The 12,677-nt window shown below is 43.4% G+C and overlaps 1 protein-coding gene across 1 annotated transcript in view; it reads right to left on the bottom strand.

Annotated features, from left to right (window-relative positions):
- The window catches only part of DNAI1 (dynein axonemal intermediate chain 1), a 139,660-nt gene that overhangs the window by 42,876 nt on the left and 84,107 nt on the right, over nt 1-12,677 (bottom strand). Inside the window, exons 15-16 of the mRNA XM_066569125.1 lie at nt 8,519-8,606; nt 6,613-6,692 (exon numbers count right to left, since the gene is read on the bottom strand). Coding sequence (XP_066425222.1) covers nt 6,613-6,692; nt 8,519-8,606 — 168 coding nt within the window. The remainder of the gene's footprint in view (nt 1-6,612; nt 6,693-8,518; nt 8,607-12,677) is intronic.

The raw sequence follows: 12,677 nt of genomic DNA, 5'->3' as shown, positions 1-12,677 counted from the left end.
GAAGCTTAAATTCATGTAGGACTATGCCTCTGATGATTTGTATGGCCTCTCAGGATCTTCTGGGCTGGCTGGGAAGAGGCAGCTGGTACCCAGAGGTGCTACAGAAAATCAATAATTTAGCACATGCTGTTTCACCCCACTTGCAGGCAACATCCTGCTCCCCTCTGCAACACACAGAGATAGGCACTGAAGTTGTCTGTTTGGATTTAAACAGCCAGGCCCCCGAGACCATTCTCCACTGTGGGAGCTATATTGCCTTCCTGCCAGCCTGGGCTCCTGCTGTGCTTCTCCTGCATAGAAGGTTCACAAGAAAGGCAGGGGAGAATGTCCCTGTGCTGCTCAGGAGCACTGTGTGCTCACAGTACTGTGTTCTGCTCAGAAGCACAAATGCCCACAGCGTTGTGTGCATCTGAAGTGTCACAGTTAAAGCCTCCAGGAACAATGCTCTCAGCACAAGAATGTCTTACCAGTCCCTAAATACTAAATACTAAATACTAAATACTACCAGTCCTCTAAATACTTTGGAAAGATGCTGTAAGTCCTCTCCTGTCACCACCCTGGACAGCCTGCTCAGAGAGCCTGCCCCATTGTACGACTCTGCAGCTCTTTCTGTTGTGCCACTTGAGACTTCCCAGAGCAGTGTGAGAACCACAGAGGCTGTCCAGGACTCAGGCATGTCCCTGACAGGCCAGGGGGCCCCACTGAATAGGAGCCAACAGCAGCCTGTGAGCTGGACAATGCCTATACAGACATGCAAGGGTCAGACCAGCAGCATCACAGCTGTGGGTGCTGCTGAATTGCAAAATGAAGGATGTCTTTAAGAGATGGAAAAGGAAAACATTTGGGACCCTTGGAAAAGTCACTTTGCATGTGAGCTTATGAAGCAGGGAGAAGTTACAATCTAATTGGCTGCAAGGGGACTTGATCCAGATCCTGTCAGTTCTGTGTACATGGAAATTTTAGGTTATCCTCCCCAAACCTCCTTCCCTCCAAGCACGTTAGAGGCTTCCTTTACTAGCAACAGAGACTCCATCTCAAATGAAATGTCCTTTTGCTTGTGTTCTCACACAAACTGTATTCATAAAGCAGCTTGGAGTTAGTTTCAGGATTTTCTGTTGGTTTCCCTCACTACTGTCACAGCAATGACTTTACTCCCTACTGAATGCAGCACCACATCATCTGCACAAGCAGCAGGATTGCTGAAGTGTTACATGACTTTAACCCTTGCAAAGCAAAGATCTAACTAATCTTAAGGCTTAACTGTTTATCACAAGTGACATTTACTGTCTGGGTACTGTTCACTGATGCAGGCACTGGAATAAGGCTGCTAAACCGTTCCACAGTAGCAGCTCCTACATCCCTGAGAGGCTTGTTGTGAAAGGAAATGGAAACAAGAAAGTGGCTCCTGTCCCATTGAGATTTACTGACAGTATCTATAGCTTGCTAATAGTTTATTGCACTGTGTTGCTTCCCCTGCATTTAATCGTGGGACAGAAATCTCCTTTAATGCCATGTTTCATAACATTACTTCAAAATTCCTAATGTTCAGCCACCAGGAAAATCAGTACTTGGCTTGTTTTGAAAGTCACTTTGCTGGAAACAGACAGGATGGGTCACAAGTAATTAACACAAGAGAGAAGCTGCTTTGTCCATCTGTCCTTTCAAGTGTGTGGATTGAATGTCCCTAATACCTGAGAACTTTGAAGAGTGAGATGTTAACCAGATTTGTCTGCCTCCAACAGAACTGTAATGCTCAGTGCTGTGTTTTCAAAGGCTTGTGGGAGCTAAGCCCTTGATCAGTGCAGCTCTCTGGGCACTGGTGCAGGAGATCCATCATGCTCTGGGATGTGCTGATCTACAGAACTGCCTTTGCAATCTCCATGATATGAAAGGGATCTGAATTTTTTCCTATTAAATCAGCAGCAAAAAGATTTGTGTAGGGCAGACTCCCACCTGTGTCCCCTGTGAGAAATGAACCTTGCATGTGTGCTTTAGCCTAAAGGCATCCACTGTGCTCTGGCAGTGCCTGCCAGCTCCACACCACATTAACCACAACCCTTATCATTATCTCTGAGTGCAAGACAGGGCTGCTTTCTTCCCAAGATGCATTTTGAAGAAACACCACAAACTTGAGAAAAAGCTCAGAAAAGAAGTATGACTTTAACAAATAAAAACAGTTTCTGAGCTAACTAGAACCACTGGGAAAGCCTTTCCCTACTATTCAGTTAAAGAACCTACAATTATTAGATATGTCAGTATGAAAACAGAGCCACTGGAATATGTGACACCTCAGTCCTGACAGGAGAGCTCTAAAGAGGATGACTAGATTCAGAGAGAAGGAATTTGTGCAGCCTCTCTGATCTTCTAGAGCACTGTTCAAATTTGCTGGGAGTGTTTTTCTCCTACTTAAATGATGGGAGATGTGTTTGAATGGTAAACAGTATTTTTATGATGAGACAGAAATGCAAAAATACGTCTATGGGAATACAGGAAACCAGTCAAAGATGACTCTTGACAAGGCTACAAAACATGGGGGAGGAATACTGTGAGAAAAGGAGAACTCTGAGGACACAAAACTTATGAATAATCTTCATCAACAGCACTTCAGTTTACGCTAGATGTTAGTCTGACACAAAACTCTCCCACATACCTGGTGAATTGGTGGTTATTACTGTCCTTATAAGGCAGAGAGTTTCTTCAGTTCACTAACAGGAACACAGAGATTCTACGCAATGCAGAAATCCAAGAGCAATGTTTTTTCAGAGAAGGTTTGTAGATGGCAAGAGAAAGGCAGTACTGCCCAACACTGGCACTTTCTCAGGACACCCAGATGCTCGTTAGAAACCAGACACAAACGTGTCCCATGTTGTGGTGGACAGGCTGTCACAAGCTACACCAGATGCTCTCCTGGTTTTAGCTCAGTGACTGCTTGTACAGATCTGTAACAGAAATGCTGAGATTTGCAGAAAGTCTCACAAGTAGAAACCAAGGCACATGAACACATAGGGAAGAACAGTAGGAAATGATAAGAGAAATAACCTCTGGTAATTGATGAAAAATTCAGCCAGTCCAGGGACTAGACAACCAGACAAAACACAGACAGAAGCCCCAAAGATAAGGTGGTGAGAAGATGAAGAATAGAAAGAACAGAACTCAAACCATAAAATATTCAGACAATGAAAACAACTTTGCCTAATACAAAGCAAGGCTGAACACTGAGGCAAATGATCTCTCTGTTACTAAAGGGTCACTGGAAGTCAGAGCCTGTCCAGAAAACAGTTTGTCATCCTGTTTTAGGGAAATCTCAAGTGATGTGATAAGGATTCAACAACCACCATCCTTTGTCATCTGTATTATTATTATTATTAGTAGTATTATTATTATTATTATTATTATTAATAATAATAATAATAATAATAATAATAATAATAATAATAATAATAATAATAATAATCCTGTCCCAAACAGAAAGATACAAATGTTCTGGTACATAGTATAAGAGAATGAGTATGAGTGAAATTAGTTTTCTTTAAAATTAGAATAACCTTTTCTTCTAGTCAGTCTTGCACTAGGTTTTATTATATTCATTTGTTACTCTCAAGAAAACTGCCTAACACTGAAAAAAACCCAAAGCCTTTCTTACATGAGTGTATTCAAATTTCTTCACATTTTTTTCTATTGAAGGTCTGTTTATTGGAAGTTATTCTGACCAGAGACTTAGAGTCACAATGTTTCAACACGAATCTCAGAGACCATACTTTTTGATGTCAAGCCGAACAATTCCTAAACAGCAAGAAAGATATGCAAAAAAGCATTCGGAATTGCGTTACAGAATCATATTAATTCAGAAACAGTTTCTCCTCTACAAAAAAGGGCAATAGATTAGTCTGTGTGTAATTTAGATAATGATTTCTTGGCTTCAGAAACACTATTAACGAAGCCGTTTTCAGAACATCATAATTGTTCTGCAGCTAAAGAATTAACATATTATCACACTATTTGTGGGCATGCCTGCTTTCTGGGGAAATAAAAAAAAAAGTTTCTCTGGAATTCACTTTCCAATTTATTTAATAAATAATTTAAAATTTAGCCCGTGGGGAGAGCAGCCCGTGTTTGATCCCTGACTCAGACAGCACGTGAGTAGTCTGTCCATCTCACTCAAGATGCAAGAGCAGCGCAGAGATCTGAGCAGCTCACTCCTGCTCAGTGCAGCCACAGGACCTGAGAGCTGCTCAGGCTGCTGTGGGACTGTCCCTGTTCCCAGTATCCAAGTGGAGCAAGGCTGCAGGAGACAGTCCATGGGCAGCTCCAGTAAGGGGTTCAGATGTGCAGTATTTCAGTAAAGTATGTGATGAAGGTGCGTGGTATTCCTTGAAAAATGTCTGGAGCAGCAGCTGACCCCAAAGCTTTTGAAACTGCTTGTAGCAAGCTCTTGGGGGATGCTAAGGGTGAACTTTCCCCATGTTTTTTGTAGATACTGTGAAAGCCTGTTCATGCTACACACAAGATTTCTCTTCCCTGTGTTGACCCTGACTGTCAGATTGAAGGTAGGCTCATAGGCTCTTCCTGCCTGTGGGAACAGCAAGGTTTTATAGGGATGGGTTGTACGATGTAAGAATGGTCACTTTTCACTGAGGTTCACCAATGCAAGAATGTTGCTTAGCAATAACCCTGACAATGAAAGGGGAGATGCTATGTATCAGTATCTCTCCACATTTGTCCACACAAGAATGCTAAAATATCTGCATGGCTTCATGGCTGGGATCACTTCTTATGTTAAAACCCCATGCTAGTTCTAGTTTCACTGAAAATTATCTAAGGCAGAGACACCTACAGCTTTTTCAATGCCAAACTGTCTCCTGACCAGTGCTCCTCCATGAAGAGTTTCCTTTCCTGTGTAACCCAGCCAGGACACAATTCTGAATATTTCTCCTGATGGCTCTCACACTGACACCCACTGCCACACTGACCTACATCCATCACTCACCCAAACACAGATGAATTTAAAACCTGTGGTTCCTTACTGCCTTTTGATCAGACTAAACACAACAGTACCCATCAATTTAGAGTTTAATACCCAGGGTACCAACTCTTGTGGGTGACCAGACAACCCAGAACATCTGCCCATGACTGTATGGACATTTTGAGTTCTGAAACCAACAAAAAAACAGTGCACCTACCCACTGCCCACTGCCAACAGCTCAGCTGCCCACTCCTCCCATCTCCCTTCTGTACCTATCTTGTCCAAAGCAAGTGAGCACTACTCAGAAATCCTCCCTAGATACTGCCTGGCAGAGGGAGAGATTTCAATCTCCCTCTGCAAGGGATACATATTTGTTAGCATATCTTGCCTAAATGATCGATACTGATTTCAGGATATGATTTCCTTTGGGTAATTATTCTGTTTCAGGTTCATTATGCAGGTGGGATATGGGGGAAGGAGTTCAGATCATCCTCTAGGGATGGCTGGATGCATCTGCTCTGCAGGTCAGCCTCCTGATTGTCCATCCCCCATGATGAGGGCTGGGGCTACAGGCTTAACAGAGCCCCAGAGCCAGCTCAGAGGAATGCTGTACAAATAACACTTGTATTAGGAAGGCACTGCTGGCTTTATTTTCAAGGCTAAATACAGCAGAACTCAAAACTTCCTATTTTTAACTCAATTTCTCAAGAAAACATGATGCCTGTGTCCTTCTGTGTGCTCATCTCTCTTCACAAACAACTTTTGCCCTCACTGGCATTTTCAGCCAAAGCTGGCAGCATGTGGGATGTGGTAACATTAAGGTCTAACACATTCTGTGAAAAGCAATGGCCAGAGAGGACAAAACATCTGGGCAGCGTCCCCAGAGTGGGAAGGGCAAGCACAGTGTGGCTGCTGCACTCAGCACACGGCTGGAGCTGGCTGGCTGACAGCTCCTGCCTGGCACTGGGAACCAAGGCACCAGGAGGGCACTGCAGGGGAGGTGGCCAGCACTGCCTGCAGGAAACAAGGGTTATAGCTGGAGGTGGGATCACTGAGCTGGGAACAGCATGAGGAAGATTTGGGTACGTAGCGATGGACTGGAGGTTCCTACCAGGAAGAAAGCAAGAAGAAAGTGGGACTGGGAAAGGATCTAGAAAGATCTTAGATGTCTTTTCCATCCTAAATGATTCTATGATTCTATGTGATTGTGGAAGGGAAGGGCTGCAGGATGCTACTCCGTAGGAAATACAGCTTCATTAGCCTGACTGCTCACAGGATAACAAGTCTAAAAAGGAAAAGAGCTGATATTTTTCCTGCCATTTCCCCACAGTCATGGGGACAGAGGATCAACGCCTTTTAACTTCTGCTCTGATCCTACTTAGCACTTCACTTGCACAGCTGCAGTCTGCCAAGCATTTTCTGGGATGCAGTTTGCATGAAAAAAATAGGGTCTTAATTGGGTCTGTGCAGAGAGCTCCCTGTGACCCTCTGCAGTGCTGCTCTGGTCTCAGGCTCACCACAGGCATCCCAGGGCAGGACCAGGCTCTGAAGCTGTACTTTGCTGCCACCTGAGCAAACAGTTCAGATGATGAGCCTGAAAGACACACATGGGTCAGGGGATGTAAAACAAAGGATAAAGTATTTTTTACCTTATAGATCTTGCCCTCTTCAGTACCAACGAGAAACAAATAGTCTATCTTTTTGTGAAAATCAAAGGATATCCCACTGCCTGTTAACAAAAAAAAAAGGTCTGTCACATAGAGAATTGGTTCAGCTGGCCAAAACATGCTTCCTGCCTATGGTAAACACACACTGCCTGTGTTTTCAGAAGTGATTTCTTAGCCAGAAGCTCCCAAAATAAATCAGACACCCCCTCTGCTAAACTTTCCAAGCTGTGCATGTCCCCAAGACCTGCAATTTGAACAGCCACCCCAGAGACATGTAAAAGGGTACTGCAAGAACCAAAAGGTAACCAGAAACCACTTTAGCCTAGGATTCATTTTTCTAAGAGTCAAAAATACCTGGTGCAAACATAAATATTGTAAGGATCTGGCCACCTCCTCTTGGGGAAGAACAGATCTTTTCTGTTTGTTTAGTATCCACAAGAATGTAAGTGGTTTCCTATGCATAAAAGAGCCCAGTGAGAAAATACCCAACCATACCTTCCAGTGCTCTTTTTTCCCTTAATTCAGAATCCATTTAGCAGACTCACTTCAGTAAAGCCAATAACAAAGAATGTGATTTGGGAAGAAATTCTTTGCTAGGGACAGAAGGATCCTGTTAATGTCAAAAGCCCTGAATTGTGTAACATTGTGAACTATGTTTAAAACAGGTGTCAACCACAAACAGGATGTGACTCATTGAGATTTTGTGGCTTCTGCTCCTGAGGCAGATGCATCACCATCCAAGAAAGCCATTTCACATGCTGGTGAAAGAAAATTTCAGCAGGGTTCTTGACTAGAAGATGGGATATCTGTTGAGGCTATCCCTACCAGCAGGGATACCCACAGCAACCATCAGATGAGAAACAGGAATGAGCAGACAAGGCTCAGAGGCACACAGTTACAGAAACTTTCTGCACAGGCAGTTGTCTCAAGCATTATGTCTTTAACATTAACAAAATGTAGTTCTCAAAGGAATTGTTAGGGTAATTTCAACTCTCTAATACCATCTGCATTTTTAACATTCAAATAGATTGTTTAATATTCAAGACAAGTCTTTGAAAATCCATTTCCCAGTAGCAGTAACAAATAATCCCAAAGCCCTGAGAGTTCTGTAGTGTGCTGCTTTAGCTGGTTTCTTGCAACCTATTGTGGCACCGCAAAGCTTCCCACAGCCTGTTCAGCAGTTACTAGCCTAGAAACACAGCAATCCTTAAAAGCAGAGCAAGGCTCTCCTCCAAACAGAGGTCCCATCTTCTCAGCCAAAAGCAGGTGTAGAAGGATGATAAGAGGATTCCTCAAGGACTTGGGCTTAGGACCTCCAGAGCTGACTCATCCCATCCTGTCTCAAGCGCAGGATGATCAGGATGAGAGGATTCAGCCTAGAAGGACTGCACTGACTCCACTTTGTATGGAGGGAGCCTAACATAGTAGCTCAGAATAGACACTGTGTTTTTACAGAGCCCAAACACAATGAGACACATCCCAAAGCTGGCTGGGTGAACTGTGCACCCAGGAAAGGGCAGAGGTTGCTTTTCACCTTGATTTTGCCAGTCCAGATCAATGTCTGACAATAAGAACAAAACTGAGTTTTGACATAAACAGGTATGTGCTTTATCCACAAAGAGATAGCCCAGTAAAATGGACATTTCTTGAATTAATGTTCAATTCATCTTTTTATGTAAGTAAAGGCAAAATGTAACCAGCAAAACTTGACTCAGTGGCCATTGCTCCAGACAGACTTTGCCCTACTGCATGATGAAAGCAAGGAGGCGTAACCCTCCTTTAGCTCCTCTCCATCTCAACACCCTGTTCCAAATTTAATTTCCCAGAATGACTGATTAGAGGCTTTGTGTCAGTAATTAATCAGCATGGCAAGGACTTGGGCTCTTACCAAGCGTTTGCAGCTGCAGCCCCTCTGGCCCCTGCATCGTTGTCTCATCTGCTGACAGCTTGATGACATCCATGTGAACCAGCTCATTCTGCAGGCAGAGGAGATTCCACATGAATAGCATGCTTTGCAGCAACAATACAGAGGCATTCAGTACTTTGAAATGGCAAATTTTATGGAGGAATTTTAAAAAGCTGCCCAGAAGTTGCTTAATGTTTCACATTTGGCAGCTTGCTAACATGGTGTTTTCCACAAAACCATCAGGAAACTGATGCTTTGGTGCACTGGAACTGAGAGCCACTGGTACATTACCTTGACATTTGCACTTGACCTGGAAAATTTTGGGTTTCAGGGCCAGTGTTTTTTAGTGAAAGTTGGCACAGTCAGCTTAAATGATAGTGTTAGTTAAATCACCCTGTGTGATTTAAGATGGATATTTCATATTCTCAGGGAGCTAACTAAAGCCCCACATTAATGAATAGTAACTTCTCATCTTTCCAGTTCTGGCTTCTTAACATCTTGTTATCCCCAGAGCAGCCTCAGTTCAAAATACTCTCAATTTCATGGGCTCTGAGATGCCAGCAACATCTAGCAAGCAGTTTGCTCCAAGAGAAAACTGCCCCATGTTTCTGTTCTCAGCAGAGTTTTAAAGAACTATCATGACACTGCTGTGCAAGGTGGTGAACACAGGGCCAAAAGGTTGGGTCCCAAAGAGTTTACAGTCAAGGTGGGAGACAAAAGACAGATGTAAATAGACATAATGTAGGTAAATATAAAGAAACTACCGGAGGGAAGGTTACATTCTCAGACTGGCTTTGGGAGTTGGAATACCACTGCAGAATGGAGTTAGTTGTGACTGTAAGAACACCCTGGGGCTCCTGAGGTCTCTGCAAACCCCAACCATTCTGTGATTCTCTGATTATGTGATAAAAAGAACAAACTACTAATGATTAGTGAGCAGTATGGGCTGTGGACTGGATGGTATAATATGCAAATATCCCACTGAAGCACCACCACTACTAAGCTCAGTGAATTAAACTGTAGTTGAAGCTTCTCTTAGCCCAGAGCAGAACTCAGGTGGAAAAAGTATTCTGCCTGGCAGAGTCAACCCCAGGAATTTCCATGTTGGGGAATGTGGCAGAAGATCTTGTTCAGTACTGCAGTTGAGAGAGGACCATGTTCTAGAGGGCATTTCTATCATACTCTGGGGGTACAAAGTTACAGAAGATTCAGCAAAGGTCAAAACTCCAAAATGTTCTTCCTTCTCACTAATTCTCACTGCTGCACACCCACATGTGCTGGCCTATTGATGGCAGTAAATTTTCCTCCAAGAAAGCAGCAAGAAGCAGGACAGACTCCTGCAGAGTTCCACCTTAGCAGCTCCTACAGCACGTTGGGTTACAAGTCTGATTCAATGGGTAAAGGCAGGAGAGATGCTGAGAGAGAGGCCACACGTGCTGGTGTACATGTGCATGAACAGGAAAGAGCAGTGCCCAGAGGGATCAGGAGCAGAGCATGTTCCACTGCACGCCCAAATAGGAGTGCTGGTGGGCTGTTGGGAGTGCAGATAGGACAAGCTAAGCAGGCACTTGCCTCTGCTCAGGCTCCCAGGTCTGCCTGTTCTCCAGAAAGCATGTGTCCTGTCCTAGACATGAGCCTGGTCTGAAGTGCAGCTTTGGAGCTGCCTGCAGCAGGTCACGTTGATACACCCAGTGCAACAGCTGTGTGATTTGTGCAGGCCCAGAGATGTGCTAGCACACTATCTCTGTGTTCTGGTAGAAGGGCAAACCTCAAGAGACCTTCTTTCTAATCACACAATTTTCTGCAGCCTTCCTCTGAAGGTTTCTCCCACTACCTTCACCTGGCAGAGGCCTCTGTGGACAATTTCTGCAGCCCCTCTCCTTCACAAAGGACCCTACTTGTGCAGACTTCCCTGCTGTGCTGGTTTTATCTTGTAGCCAGCTTCACAGCATAAAAAACACTTCTGTTCCTGGGGCTTTTTGTCACCAGAGCCATTCACATATACCTCTGGGTAAACAGCCTGCTGACAATTTGGCCTTCCAGGAATACCAAGCAATAATACGTTGCTTCTGCCTAATAATTGCAGAGCACTTTGTAAGCATTAGTGAATCAGGCCTTACAGCTGCTGCTTTCCCCTTACTTCTTATTAGCCTTAAGTGATGAAGCAGGACCAAAGCTGTTCAGTAATTTAGCTGTAGGTCACACAGGAGGGGGTGAACTACAACCACTAATCAAACATGGGATTGCTGCGCATCAGACTGAGAAGCAGTACCATGCTGCATCCCAAACAATTCTTTGAAATGGCTGAGACATTTCTCCCTTTTGATAGGCAATGTGTACACCCCAAGGGGGGGCAGAGAACCATCCAGCAGCAAAAGTCCTGCATCCTTCCTTGATGTTTTACACCTTTATGAGGACCCAAAGTCAAGACAGTCTAAGTACACAGAACTCATGTGCTTTTTAATGAAATTTGTCCAAAGTGATTGTGCCCATTTCTAACAGAGACAACCACTATGGTCAAGGCAGATCAACTGTCCCTGGCTAACATTTGACAACTCTTCTATCCAAATCTTGAGTGTGGTTTGCCAAATATTTGTCTGGAAGAAATAAAGAAATTATTCACTTTGTGTTCTCAGCTTTGGAAGTGTCAAACAGCTAACAGTGTTTGAAGGAGCTTTATTTCTGGACTGCCCTCTCAAAAAGATTAACGAAGCACTCTTTCATTTATTCCCTGTTCACACCATGGTTTTGTAGAATAGAAAACCTCTGGAGTATTTTCAGTTTTACTCCAAATGAAACCCAGAAAAAGCTCTTATGAAACTGGAATTCAAGCAGATTTTCCATTTCTCTTTTCTGTATAAAAAACCCACAGATTATAAAAAACCATTATTTTCATCCTGGTTTTTGTTTTCTCTGTTGAATATCTGTCCCCCCCAAAAATGTCCAAAGCAGACAGCACCTAAAACATTGCTGTTTTCCACCCCTGCCTACTAAGTAAATACTAGTTCTGGCAATTTCAGAAGTAATTTCATCTAAAAAAAACCCAAAACCCCAAGACTTTTCACATGGGTAAGGCAAAGTTCATTACAGTAATGTAAGGAATAAGTAGAAATTACAGTGGGCTAAGTGGATGCATATCTTAGAAGTCATACTAAGGATACATAGAAGGAAATATCTATGTGCTCAAGGGACAGCAAAACCACAGATTATTACGTGGAAACAGTTATGCACTGGTGCAAAAGACCTTCTGCTGGGTGAGCTGCTATCAGAGTCCATCTGCAAACACGTAGGTTGTCCCAGTTGTGGCATTTCTATTAAGTAAGAGACTTCAGCCAGTGTTCCGTGCCTCCTAAGAGGGCCATGCTGAGCACACTCAGTTACTGGGGCTCAGTTGCTAAGTGTATCCTGCCAGATCACCTCATCTGGATGTGCCTGTATTGCCCACTTCAACGCAAATCTTTTGGGCATTCCTATTCAGGGGATAACACAGGAGCTGAGTGCTGAGACACTCTTAGTATGTCCCTGTCTAGGGAGCTCTTTTGGGAGAAGGACTTGGGATACATTTGCAGAAGGGATTTTTGATTCTGAAGCTGCACGTATGAACATGGAAAAGTCTATAAAAAATAACTTCATAACCTGCGCCATCTGCCTGTGCTTACACTGTTCATTAGGAGATGGTCCTGTTCCTGAACTGGACATGAGGTCAAGATTTACATGTAATGCTAGAAACTAATCCCTGCCATGGCAGCAAGGCCTAAAAATTTCAAAACTGGAAAGCTTTGGTAAAACAGATTGAAAAATGAGCATCCTAGGATGTAAAGAAATTTCATGTTTTGTTGGGGAATAATGGGACAGCTGCTTCAAACTCATATTTAGGGCAATGCAATTATTTTTTAGCAAGAGATTTGAAATCTTTAAATGTAAAATGAAATAGCCAACAGAAATACCCACACATTGGGATTCAGAGACATGAATCTAAGGGTCATTTGGGGACATTAATTCTAGGTTTCTATCAACATATTTCAACATACTCCAAAAGGAAAAGCCAACAAAGGCAGGGCATGCAAACTAGTTTTAAAAACTTGTATTGGATGTGTATTGGAGTAGGCAATGTCATGGCAGGGAGAAGCCCTCTGCCTGT

This window comes from Molothrus aeneus, chromosome Z (assembly GCF_037042795.1).
Source record: "Molothrus aeneus isolate 106 chromosome Z, BPBGC_Maene_1.0, whole genome shotgun sequence".
NCBI lineage: Eukaryota > Metazoa > Chordata > Aves > Passeriformes > Icteridae > Molothrus > Molothrus aeneus.
Note: the sequence above shows the minus strand (reverse complement) of the source record. Positions and strands in the feature narration are given on the sequence as shown.